The 11,627-nt window shown below is 47.7% G+C and overlaps 1 protein-coding gene across 1 annotated transcript in view; it reads right to left on the bottom strand.

Annotated features, from left to right (window-relative positions):
* LOC116817884 (vasoactive intestinal polypeptide receptor 1-like) overlaps nt 1–11,627 on the bottom strand; it is a 53,014-nt gene that overhangs the window by 14,946 nt on the left and 26,441 nt on the right. The window contains exons 5-9 of the mRNA XM_075059797.1: nt 10,124–10,256; nt 9,855–10,008; nt 7,418–7,478; nt 5,369–5,435; nt 5,073–5,164 (exon numbers count right to left, since the gene is read on the bottom strand). Coding sequence (XP_074915898.1) covers nt 5,073–5,164; nt 5,369–5,435; nt 7,418–7,478; nt 9,855–10,008; nt 10,124–10,256 — 507 coding nt within the window. The remainder of the gene's footprint in view (nt 1–5,072; nt 5,165–5,368; nt 5,436–7,417; nt 7,479–9,854; nt 10,009–10,123; nt 10,257–11,627) is intronic.

Below are 11,627 nucleotides of genomic sequence, written 5' to 3' on the forward strand. Positions count from 1 at the left end.
CAAGTCTAAAGCTGACTGGAGACTGGATAGAAGACAGCAGATGCACACAAGTCTTTGTTCAGGTCCCAGTGGCCTCTCTTGGAATGGTCAACTCCTTCCTGAAAAATGTCTCATGTCACATGTACTAGGTGTGCCCACCAAGTAGCTACCAGCAAGCTACTTCTTGCTCCAGAATGCACGCATACAGTATACAAGGTCTCGGGGAAGAGGAGTCCCCTGGGAAATGATAAATGGTGTGACAAGTGCAAATAATAAAACCCAGTGTTCTGCTTCTGGCATATCACACTTCATCTGGAGCTTCTTGTGTTGACCTATGTGCTGTCAATCCAACAGGCCAACTTTCCACTATAGACTGAATGCCTGGGAAGGCTCTCACCCTGGTTCTTTGCCTTAGATCATACTAATTATGCTTTTATGGGTGCCCTGTTCACTTCCAAGATAGGGGAAACCTTCACGTATCCTGACACAACTAAAAGGGAAACTGTCAGGTTTCCAAGACACAGCATGTTTTCTCTGCAATCGCCCTTGACCAGGCTCATGAGCAAAATAATGCCACAATCAAAGGGACTGGTGGAGCTGTTGGCCTAACACAAAGTCCAGAAGCCCTCTGGTGCCAGACGATAGGAGGACCAGAGGTGGCCATGTTGAGAGGAGAATTTGAAGTGGAGAAAGGAGCCCCCTGAAAAGGTCTAACACAAAGCACCATGAGCAAGTGAAAGGTGCCTAGGTTTCTTTTGCATTACATGTCAAGGCACTTGTTGAGGTCATAGAAGACATGGGCAACCCTTTCTCAGAAGAGGGTGTAGACTTAGTTAAACTGGTCACCAAAGATATTGCAGAGCCTGTTGTGATTGCATTATGGAGGTTGAGAAGATCAGGCAGCAGCGGTATACCATGTTTGTAACAGGGATTGCAAGACAAAACAAAGCCATCAGAGCCTAGCAAGCGAAATAAAGTACTCTTGTTCAGCAGCCCCCTGCAAAGGAGATCTCCAAGACCATATTGCAGTTTTCCTCCTTGACAAATGACTGCTCCCCTTCTCTGACTTGTACATACCTTGCCAAACACATGATGGTCACCGGGATATTTCTCTCAGTGTAAGAATCAGGCATGTTCCCTTTCATTGTCTCATATGGGCAAACTACAGCTTGGCAAGCAATCTGACCTGATGGCTATTCTGGAAGGGCTATGTTCAACTGCAAGATACAGCTCCGGCAGTAGATGTCATAGTTTTTGATGGGGCAGCTCTTGTGAAGATGTTGAAACCCATTGCTAGTAACATGTTTGATGACAATGCTATAAATATTTTTATTCCCCACTTTGAGACACAACTACAGTGTTGCAGGAGGGTGGGATGTTTCCATTGCTGTCTCAAGGCCCAGACCAGAAGCAGGAGCACAAGGGAGTCAAGAGGAGCACCAAGCCTTGCATCCCTCTACCACTAAAACTGGCAAGAGTTTCTGCGCATAAATGAAAATAAAAATGAATCTGCTGCTTCCTTGCATAGTCTATTACACAGTTAGCTATAGAAGGCAAAGAGCTAATCACCACGGATGGTCAAGATATACACCGCAGCCCTACCTGTGATAAGACCAGCCTTTCCTCAGGCAACCATGAGGGAGCAAATAGCAGAATGATGCTGCTGCTGCTGCATTCAGTCACAGAGGTACTCCAGTTCTCATATGCACAGTTGACACCGATGGCGTAGTGCTTGCTGTCACATATGTGGAAAGACCTCAGATCCCTGCACTGTGGACTGGACTTGTACCTGCCCACGAGACAACTTCTTCACTTGGCCCAAGCAAGTCAAAGGCATTCCCAGCGTTTCATGCTGATATGAGTTGTGACGCAGCATCTGAAAGAAATCTCCATGGGACCCCCAACAGGCATCTGTCCCCTGTTTTCATGAGTTTGTCTGCTGCATCACAGTATATGGTGGATGGAACGAAGTCTCTGCTGCAGTGCCTTGTGGTGCCTCTGCAGGACAGGACAAGTGGCACAAATGCTGCTGGTGTGGCCCACAAGAGGGTCTTGAGACAAGGGCAGAGCTGTGGAATCCCTCCCACTGACCAAACCTGCTCTGGTTCAGCACAGTGGGTGAGCTGCATACCAAGCAGGATGCTGCTGGGGTCACACTCCTGAGCTCCCCTCCCCCAAGGAATGGAGATGGCCTGGGGGCAGTGAGGGATGGAGCCCACTGTGGACAACCCTCCTGGAAGCACAGGATTATTGTCGTGAACTCTTAAGATGGGGCTGCAAAATGGGGTGCCATCAAGGTGCAAGCATGGCAAGGAAGCACTGAGCTGGTTGCCCTGAGCCCTTGTGGTGGGGAATGTGATCTTTGAACATACTGAAGACTGTGAAAGAGACTCTTTTATTTTGTTTTAGGCTGCCTATTTACGTACACTACCTTTTCAACCTTTGAGACACAGCAATATCCTGATATACCAAGATAAATCGGGAATATTGTTATTAGCAAGGAGAATTGTAACTTTCAGTTTGTGAACATAAACTTGTAAACATTCTGTGTTATTTTTCTATATAATGAATATTTTAGTAAATATTCCCTGGTGACGTGCTGCAGAGCATGTACTAAAATATCAAGAACTAACGATCTCAAGCCATTGCAATTCATTGCTTTCATTTTCAGGACATCTAAGACAATAAGAGTATAAATTTACAAAAATAAAACTGGACTGAGATGGTTTAATTCAATAAATGATCAGTGTCAGAAAATAGCAAGTAGGGAAAAATGAATTCTGAATTTAAAATGGCTGCCACAGCCAACATGGCATGAGCTGATGATGACTCGCTATCTGAAGATCTTTATTAGGTCATGCCCTAAGGTTATGGCAAATTTCATGCTTTTATCAAAAACCCACAATTCTTTTAGAAATCTGATTGGTTTTTGGGCCCCAATTCAGCAAGGCATTTAGCCCATGCCTGTTAAGGAGTTGGCCCATTGGAATACACACCTGGGGACGTGAGTAAATGGGAAAGAGTTCAAAGAGAAGCTGCAAGGAACAGACTGAAGCACTCAGTTTGTTTAATTTACCCAAGAGAAGCTTAAGAGGTGACTTGATGATGGTCTATAGTGAGTTTCTGAAAGTCTAAAGCTCTTGAATCTAGGAGACAAAGGCAGAGCGAGCTCCAGGGGCTAGAAGCTGAAGCTAGACAATTTCAGACCAGACATATAGTGCAGTTTTCTTAACAGAAGGATAATTAAACATTGGAACAACTTACCCACCCCCTTTCCCTAAGCTTCAGCGCCCGAGCTCCAACCCCAGCCACAACTTCAAAGCAGCGTCTCTACAGCTATTTTCAGAGCGCTAGTATGAGCCCCACTAGCCCAACTCTGTTGACCCAGATCAAGAGGCTTACTCCAAAATGCTGTGTCGATGGACCCATATGGACAATAGGGTCTGAGGCCGAAGGAAGGACGATAGTAACTGCCATTAGGCTGTGCACTTGCTTAACTCAGCTCATGGTGGTTCTGCATTTTCTAAATGGGTTTGACACCATTTCTGTCAAGGGATGGGGGGGTCAAGTGGGTTCCCGAGGGAGGAGTTTTAAGGAGACACTTGGAGGAAGACAGTGATGAGGAAAATGTACCATCCCAATATTCTAACTACAGTTTCTTGAGACAGCTCCAGCAGAGAGCTCGAGCATGACACCTGGCATGGACATAAGCCATTTTCAGACCTCTGTGGGGGCTTTCCTTGTTTGGGTTTGCTTTAGCAAAATGATAGCTTACAACTGCTGGAAAATTCTGTATTGAATACAATGTAGAAAATGTTATGGCTACAGGTGCCACTTGGGGCCTGCAACTCTCTCATATGAGTAGTTTCATTTCACGTTTTACTTGCATGCATAAAGGATGCAGGATCGGGCCCTTTCAGGCTGATTAGGCCTTAGCTGGAGTATTGTGTCTGGTTCTGGGTGCCATATTTCAGGAAGGAGGTGGACAAATTGGAGAGAGTCCAGAGAAGAGCAGCTAAAATGATTACAGGTCTAGAAAACATGAACTCTGCGGGAAGATTGAAAGAATTGGGTTTGTTTATTCTGGAAATGAGAAGACTGAGAGGGGACATGATACCATTTTCAAGTATATAAAAGGTTGTTACAAGGAGGAGGGAGAAGAATTGTTGTTCTTAGCCTCTGAGGATAGGACAAGAAGCAATGAGCTTAAATTGCAGCAAGGGAGGTTTAGGTTTGACATTAGGAAAAACGTCTTAACTGTCAGGGTGGTTAAGCACTGGAATAAATTGCCTAGAGAGGTTGTGGAATCTCTATCATTGGAGATTTTTAAGAGCTGGTTAAACAAACACCTGTCGGAGATGGTCTAAATAATTCTTAGTCCTGCCATGAGTTCAGGGGACTGGACTAAATGACCTCTTGAAGTCACTTCCAGTCCTGTGAGTCTATTATGGTTGGTGATTTAGCTATCTAACCTTCATGCGGCATTAGGGCAGGTTTTTTAAGACCTTATGGTCCAAAGTTTCTACTGTGGCTGAGATCCATGTAGCACTGGGGATCTATTAGGGGGTCTTGATAAAGCACCAGATTTTATGAGCTGATGAGCACAGACCCCATCACAAAGCCTCCCTCTTTGGATAGCACCTCACTGGAGTTACCACCACTTAACATTTCTGTTCTGGTCCTGAATCTATGATAGTGACTGGGGACAGATATATAAATTGTTGCATCTCCATTGCAGTCAATACTGATACAAGCTAGGGATCTGGTCTATCTGTAGAAGCTCCATTTCTCTGCAAGCTTTGGAAAGCTCTGATACGGGGTTGGGGTGTCATACAATCACACCCATTATGACACCCCAATACCATATCAATCACACCCTGAATGGCACCCAAGCATAACAGCCACTGGCCTGGTGACATGCAAATCCTTGGGAAGGACCCTGGCTGGCCAAGTCAGGCCTAAGCACTATGCAGGGGAAGGGATTACGTTTCCTGGGACCAAGCCATTGACATGGTCACTGAGCCAAGTGGTTTTATCCAGCCTGGAGAAGGGGCCCAGACTACTGGGCCAGAGAGTGTTAACACTTTGCTTACATGTACTGCTGCTTGTAGTTTTTGCCAACGTCAGGGGATCGAATCTTCTGCACTAACATTCGGATCACATTAAGGAATATGAGGAAGTTCATCTTGCAAAAGGAAGAGAAAGTTTGTCTCAGTCTCGAAATAGAACTGACCACTCAATGACATTCCCGAACCCGCAGGCCGGACTCCTCCATCTCCCTGCAAGCATCCCAGCCTCACAGGCATGCTCCCAGGCATGCTGCCCATCCCTTCTCATGCCACCCTCCTGGCAACCCACATGTTTACAAAGTAAGACATGGCACACTCACAAAGATGGCAAAGAGAATGGGAGCCTTGATCACCCACCAGTACAGACTGGCATAGTCATCCCAACACCTAGGAGAGAGCAGGGAAAGTGCAGAAGCATTACCAACTCGTTGTGCTTTTGCTTCCCACAAACAGCTCCAGCCTCTGCGTCATTTGGGAGCTAACATTGACACTCGTGCGGGTCTGGATGCCTTGGGGTCCTGCTAACAAGCTACAGAGCCTTTCAGCTGTCAGTCACCAGCCCGAATCCAGTCCAGCTAGCAACAGTTAGCAGCTGTTCCCAACTAATGGATGTTTGGTGGCCCCTGTATGAGTCTGACCAACTCACAGCCTTATCCATCATGTTGCAAAGTCACCACCACATTTTTCACATCTGTAAGCTCTTCAGGGCAGGGACTGTCTGTGTCTGTGTGTGCGCATGTGAGATCTGTGTTGGGTCCTACAGTGAGCCCTCCTGCAGTGGGAGCCACAATTTCCTTGCACACTATCCATTAGTGAGTTGGTGGTGGAGTAATTGTCACACACACGGGAGGGGAGGGGGGAATTCAAAACTCAGACAATCTCAAGATTTACAGGGGTGGGAGGGGGAAGAGAGGGCTCTACTCATTATGACACTGTCGACACTTGGGAAGGTCCCTCCTAGCCCGGCCCAGGACAACTAGGAACATTGGAGAGGCAAGAAAAATTAAACACGGTGAGCGGTCACAAAGTGGTAGAGAGGGAAAGGCAGGGCCTGAAATGAGTGGGGGAAGGGTCAGGGAGATGGGCATGGCCACCACTGGCACTGGGCTGGGAGGTGGGCATGGCCATCTAGCTAAACTTCTGGGAGAGTCATGTCATTTTCACATTGCCAATTTTTTTGCCACAAAACAAGAGGTTCGGGTGTGAAAAGGCAGCCCAGCCCACTGGGAAAGCAACATGGGGCCAGTCCATTATCAGTACTGCTTAAGGTTTGTCTACATAGGGAAACTGTCAGGCATTGCTATAGCAGAATAGCTATTAGTCCTTCTCAGGCTCCCTTCTTCTCAAAAGTCACTAGTGGATCCCCACAACCACCCCGCAATGTGGGCCGGGGCCAGGGTCTTCTTTTCAGGGAAGCCCCTTGACACTGCACTGGCACTTAAATTCATTCTCATGTGGCCAGCACGGCATAAAGGGACCTGAGACTACATGAGAACCCACCCTGCAAGTTTAAATGAGTGCCCATGTTCTAACCGCAAAGCTCTGCAACTCTTCGAGGCTGGGACGCTGTCCCTAGTGTGTATGCTTGTACAGTGCCCGTCGTGAGGGGCCCTGATCCTGATTGGGGCCTGTAGACACCACCAGAACAGAAAATAGAGAATAATAAAGCGTTGTCCCTCTTTCCTCCCCTCCTTCGTTCTGCCGGTCAGTTTGGGCAGCCCCCCAGGGTCCACGGTCACTCTGGGGTGGCAGAAACCCATGGTGAAATGCTGGCCCCATTGAAGTCTGTTAAAGCTGTCATTGACTTCAGTGGTGTGTCTACACTGCACCTGGAAGCAAGCCTCCCAGCCTGGGCCCACAGGTTCACATTAGTGCTCTAAAAACAGCTGTCTAGATGCTGCGGCTCAGGCTCCAAAGCCTTGGGATGGGGAAGGGGGAAGGTGTCAGAGCCCAAGCTCCAGCCTGAGCCATGTCCAAGCAACACCTACACAGCTATTTTTAGAGCTCTTGGACTAGCCCCAGATCTCAGACCTGGGCTGGGAGGTGGCCCAGTGAGACCAGGATCTCACGTGCAGGATTTAGAAGCCTTGACTTGGTCTCTGAAATGCTGGATCAGGCTGGCGGTCTTGGGGGACATTCCCTTTGACAATGGAAATAAGTTTTTAGCTGTCAGAGCAGGAAACTCCCCAGATTAGCTGTTGGAGCAGCGCCCCCCACCCCTGGGGTGTGTAATGGCTGCTCTCTAGACCTGTAGGCTCCATGTCGCTCATCTGGCTCCACTCATGCCCCACGGGACATGAACTTATTGGGGATGCACAGGTTTTAGTGACACTCCTAGATAAAGGGGCTGGGGGATGGACGGTTCTTACCCATGGTTGTCGTATTGTAGCCGGGCAAAGATCCACAAGCTCACAATGAGCATAGGGACACCTGAAAGGAAAGAGGCCAATTGTTCTCCCACAGGATGGCAGAGTCCTACCATGACTGAGGAAGGAGCTTCCATGCCCACCCAGCGTGGATAACAGGTCCTGGCAAATCCACAGCACTTCCATCTCCAATGGGAAAGACGCTCTCCTGCCCCTCTCTGCCCACCGCAGACCTGGTGTCAGGGAAGTTCATGCTCAAGGGATGCTTCCCACTCTGCTCAAAGCTTGAGCCTCTTGGTGTGGCGCATGAGATATGGTGTGGCATTCGTGGGCAAGACAATGTGGAATCATAGAATATAAGGGTTGGAAGGGACCTCAGGAGGTCATCTAGTTCAACCTACTGCTCAAAGCAGGCCCAATTCCCAACAAAATCATCGCAGCCAGGGCTTTGTCAAGCCTGACCTTAAAAACCTCTAAGGAAGGAGATTCCACCACCTCCCTAGGTAACCCATTCCAATGCTTCACCACCCTCCTCGTGAAAAAGGGTTTTCCTAATATCCAACCTAAACCTCCCCCACTGCAACTTGAGACCATTGCTCCTTGTTCTGTCATCTGCTACCACTGAGAACAGTCTAGATGCATCCTCTTTGGAACCCCCTTTCAGGTAGTTGAAAACAGCTATCAAGTCCCATCCCCTTCTCTTCTGCAGACTAAATAATCCCAGTTCCCTCAGCCTCTCCTCATATTTCATGTGCTCCAGGAGGTACACTCTTCCTGCTGACGGCTGTGCCGACCATTGGAGAGCTGGCAGAAGAGGTTCACTATGCCAGGTGGCCGCCACCCAATCATAAAAAAGGCAGCAATACATAAAAGGACTCAGACATGACAGTATGGTCCAGTGGTTAGAGCAGGAAGCTGGGACTAGGGGTTGTCCCACTGACTTGTCATGAGACTCATTGCCTGTGCCTGTCCTTCCACCTGATCCAGTATGAGGCACACAGCTCCTGGCTCTGATCCCAGCAGCTGCATCTTCTCCTGCTAACAGCTGCATACTCCTCTGTCCATGATGGTGAACATGGATCCATCTCTCTATTCCCATATACTTGCCTGCTCCTATCCATCCCCATATACTCCCATCCATCTACTCTGATCTTCCTTTGTGAAGCATGTTGAGATCTTCAGATAGTTGGTGGCTGAAAAATTTGCAATATTTTCACCTGTCCTGTCCCCCACTATGACCCTGCCCTAGACACAGGCCCTTGATATACTACATCCCCTCCAGCAGCACCTGGGTCCTTTGTTACGCTGGATCAAGAGTAGGACTTGAAGTTTTTAGAACAGAAGTTTTTTTTCATTGAAAAACCAGTGTTTTACTGAATTCTCTGTGACAGACTGTCACCATTAGCTATACTGCCTAGTCTGCATGACAATTTTAGTGATTTCTTTGTCTATGCTTTTTTCAAAATCATCATGGACATTTTTCAGTTACCAATTCTTTAACAAATGAAATATTTCAATAATAATTTCTATCAAAATGTCAATACAAAAGTCTCATGGAACAACAAAAGGTGGGCCCATTTTAGACTCCCTGCAGCAAAACCAACTTTGGCATTTCAAATATTTTTGTGAAAATGTTCCCCTCACCCCATTTTTCCCACCAGCTCCAGCCAGTAGGTTGGCCCACACCCAGCCCACTCTGTGAAAATAACAGTCAACTTAGAGAAAGGTGGGCTCTCTCCAGAAGGATTGATTCTGCAGAGAACTCATACACTATGGCAGCATCCAGGGGCCCAAGTTGCTAGATGGTTTACAAACATCTTTACCCCAAAGATCCAAGGCGAAATCCTGGCTCAGTTGAAACCAATGACAGAACACAAGTTGCTCTGTGCTAGATAATTACATGCCCCCCACCCCCATTAACAGAGTCTTTATACGTACACCTCACAAGTCGCCTCTGAGGCAGGGCTATTATCCTTATATGCAGGTGAGGAACTAAGACCCAGAGAGACCACACAATGCAGAGACAGAGCCCTCTGGAGTCTTAGACTAGCCCCCTAGTCATTGGCCCATCCCTTGCTCTGCTTCCTTCAGTGGAGCCAGTTTAACAAAGATTCAGTGGTGGGGGGTCACCTTGGGTAGAGAAACAGGCAAACAGATTTTTTTGGCTCATGGAAAATTAAAAAAAAAGTCATGGAAAAAATTTCTGGTTGAACCAAAAATTACTCAAATTCACAAGATGTTTCAGCATTGCCAAATCTGCATTTTTTTTCTCCCCATTGAAGAAAAGTTTTGTACAAAAAAGCTTCAGCTCTGCTTTGGTCTATAATTGTCAGCTAATGGGCTGCTCTGGGAAGATTCCTAGAACCTTTGGCCCTTCTTTAACAGTCCTCGCAATGGATATCCCAGGTTAGTGCACTTCACCAGCATTCTCTTTACTCACCCCAGCCAATGAGGGTGTACCACCAGAAATACCTCTTGTCAGAGGTGAAGGTGAACAGCAGCAGTGTTTGCAGGTACATCCCCTCTACGAGGAGCCAGTAGAAGTTGGCCAGCACGGAGTACTGGAAAAAGGCAATGACCACTTTGCAGTTCACCTGGCAAGGGAGAGAGGAAAAGGTTCACATGGGCTCTTCTCTGAGCCTATTCACAAGCAGGAGCACCAGGCCAGCCCAGGAAGGAGCCAACCCCATCCGCTGAGCACCCTCTTACCGTTGACATGGTACAGTGATTGATGGATTCATCCGCGAAAAGCACAGAGTCTTTGATGAACACGGCAGCTCCCCGCATTATGAAGGAGGAGAAGAAGTGGATGTGGATGGAATTCCTGGTGCAATGAAGCTTCCTACAGAAAGAAGAGGATCCCAGTGATTTGGAGCGGGCTCTGCATTCTTTGTGGCAAACAGACATATGGTCAGTGGCAGGCTTGCCACGGCCTTCCACCTGAAGGCGCAATTCAGCACAGCCCATGGGAGCTTGTGGAGCTGCCCCAGGGATGAATTTGACACGAAATGTGATTGAGATGGATACAAAACCGAGGGCCGTTACTTCATAGAATTTAAGGCCAGAAGGGACCATTAGATCATCCAGTGCGACCCCCTGCATAGCAGAGGCCATTACATTTCACCTCGCTCCCCATGTACTGAGCCCAATGACATTAGCTAAAGCATTTCAGTCCTCACAACACTGAGCACTTGTGCGGCACCAGCAGAGACCTGGGAATGGACTAGGTGAGATATATCTGATGATCCCCGCAGTCAGTCCATGCCCCAGGCTGCAGAGGAAGGTGCCCCTCCCCCTCTCTCCCCCAATATCCCTCCATTCTGCTCTGGGGAAAATTCCTCCTGACCCCAGATCTAGCAGCTGAATTTGCCCCTGATCATGTGAGCATGACCCAGCCAGACAAAGGATTTTCTGAACCATCTCAGAGCACTGGCCCACTGCCATAAACAGATAAGGTACGTCTACACTACAGGATTTTTCATAAACCAGTTTTGTAAAACAGATTGTATAAAGTCGAGTGCACGCGGCCACACAAAGCACAATAATTCGGCGGTGTGTGTCCATGTACCGAGGCTAGCGTCAAGTTCTGGAGCATTGCACTGTGGATAGCTATCCTGTAGCTATCCCCTAGTTCCTGCAGTCTCCCCCGCCCATTGGAATTCTGGGTTGAGATCCCAATGCATGATGGTGCAAAAACAGTGTCGTGGGTGATTCTGGGTAAATGTCGTCACTCGTTCCTTCTTCCGTGAAAGCAATGACAGACAATCATTTAGAACCCTTTTTCCCTGGATTGCTCTGGCAGATGCCATAGCATGGCAACCATGCAGCCCATTTTGCCTTTTGTCACTGTCACAGTATGCGTACTGGATGCTGCTGACAGAGGCGGTACTGCAGTGCTACACAGCAGCATTCATTTGCCTTTGCAAGGTAGCAGAGACAGTTACCATCCCTATTGTACTACCTTCCATGTTATTGTAAATTGGCAATGAGATGATGGTTATCAGTAGTTCTGTACCGTCTGCCATGCCATTGTAAATTGGCAATGAGATGATGGTTATCAGTCATTCTGTACTGTCTGCTGCTGTCATGGGTGCTCCTTGCTGGCCTTCGCTGAGGTCGGCTAGGGGCACAAAGACAAAAATGGGAATGACTCCCCGGATCATTCCTTCCTTTATGTTTTATCTAAAAATAGAGTCAGTCCTGCCTAGAATAT

Source organism: Chelonoidis abingdonii, chromosome 21 (genome assembly GCF_003597395.2).
Source record: "Chelonoidis abingdonii isolate Lonesome George chromosome 21, CheloAbing_2.0, whole genome shotgun sequence".
NCBI lineage: Eukaryota > Metazoa > Chordata > Testudines > Testudinidae > Chelonoidis > Chelonoidis abingdonii.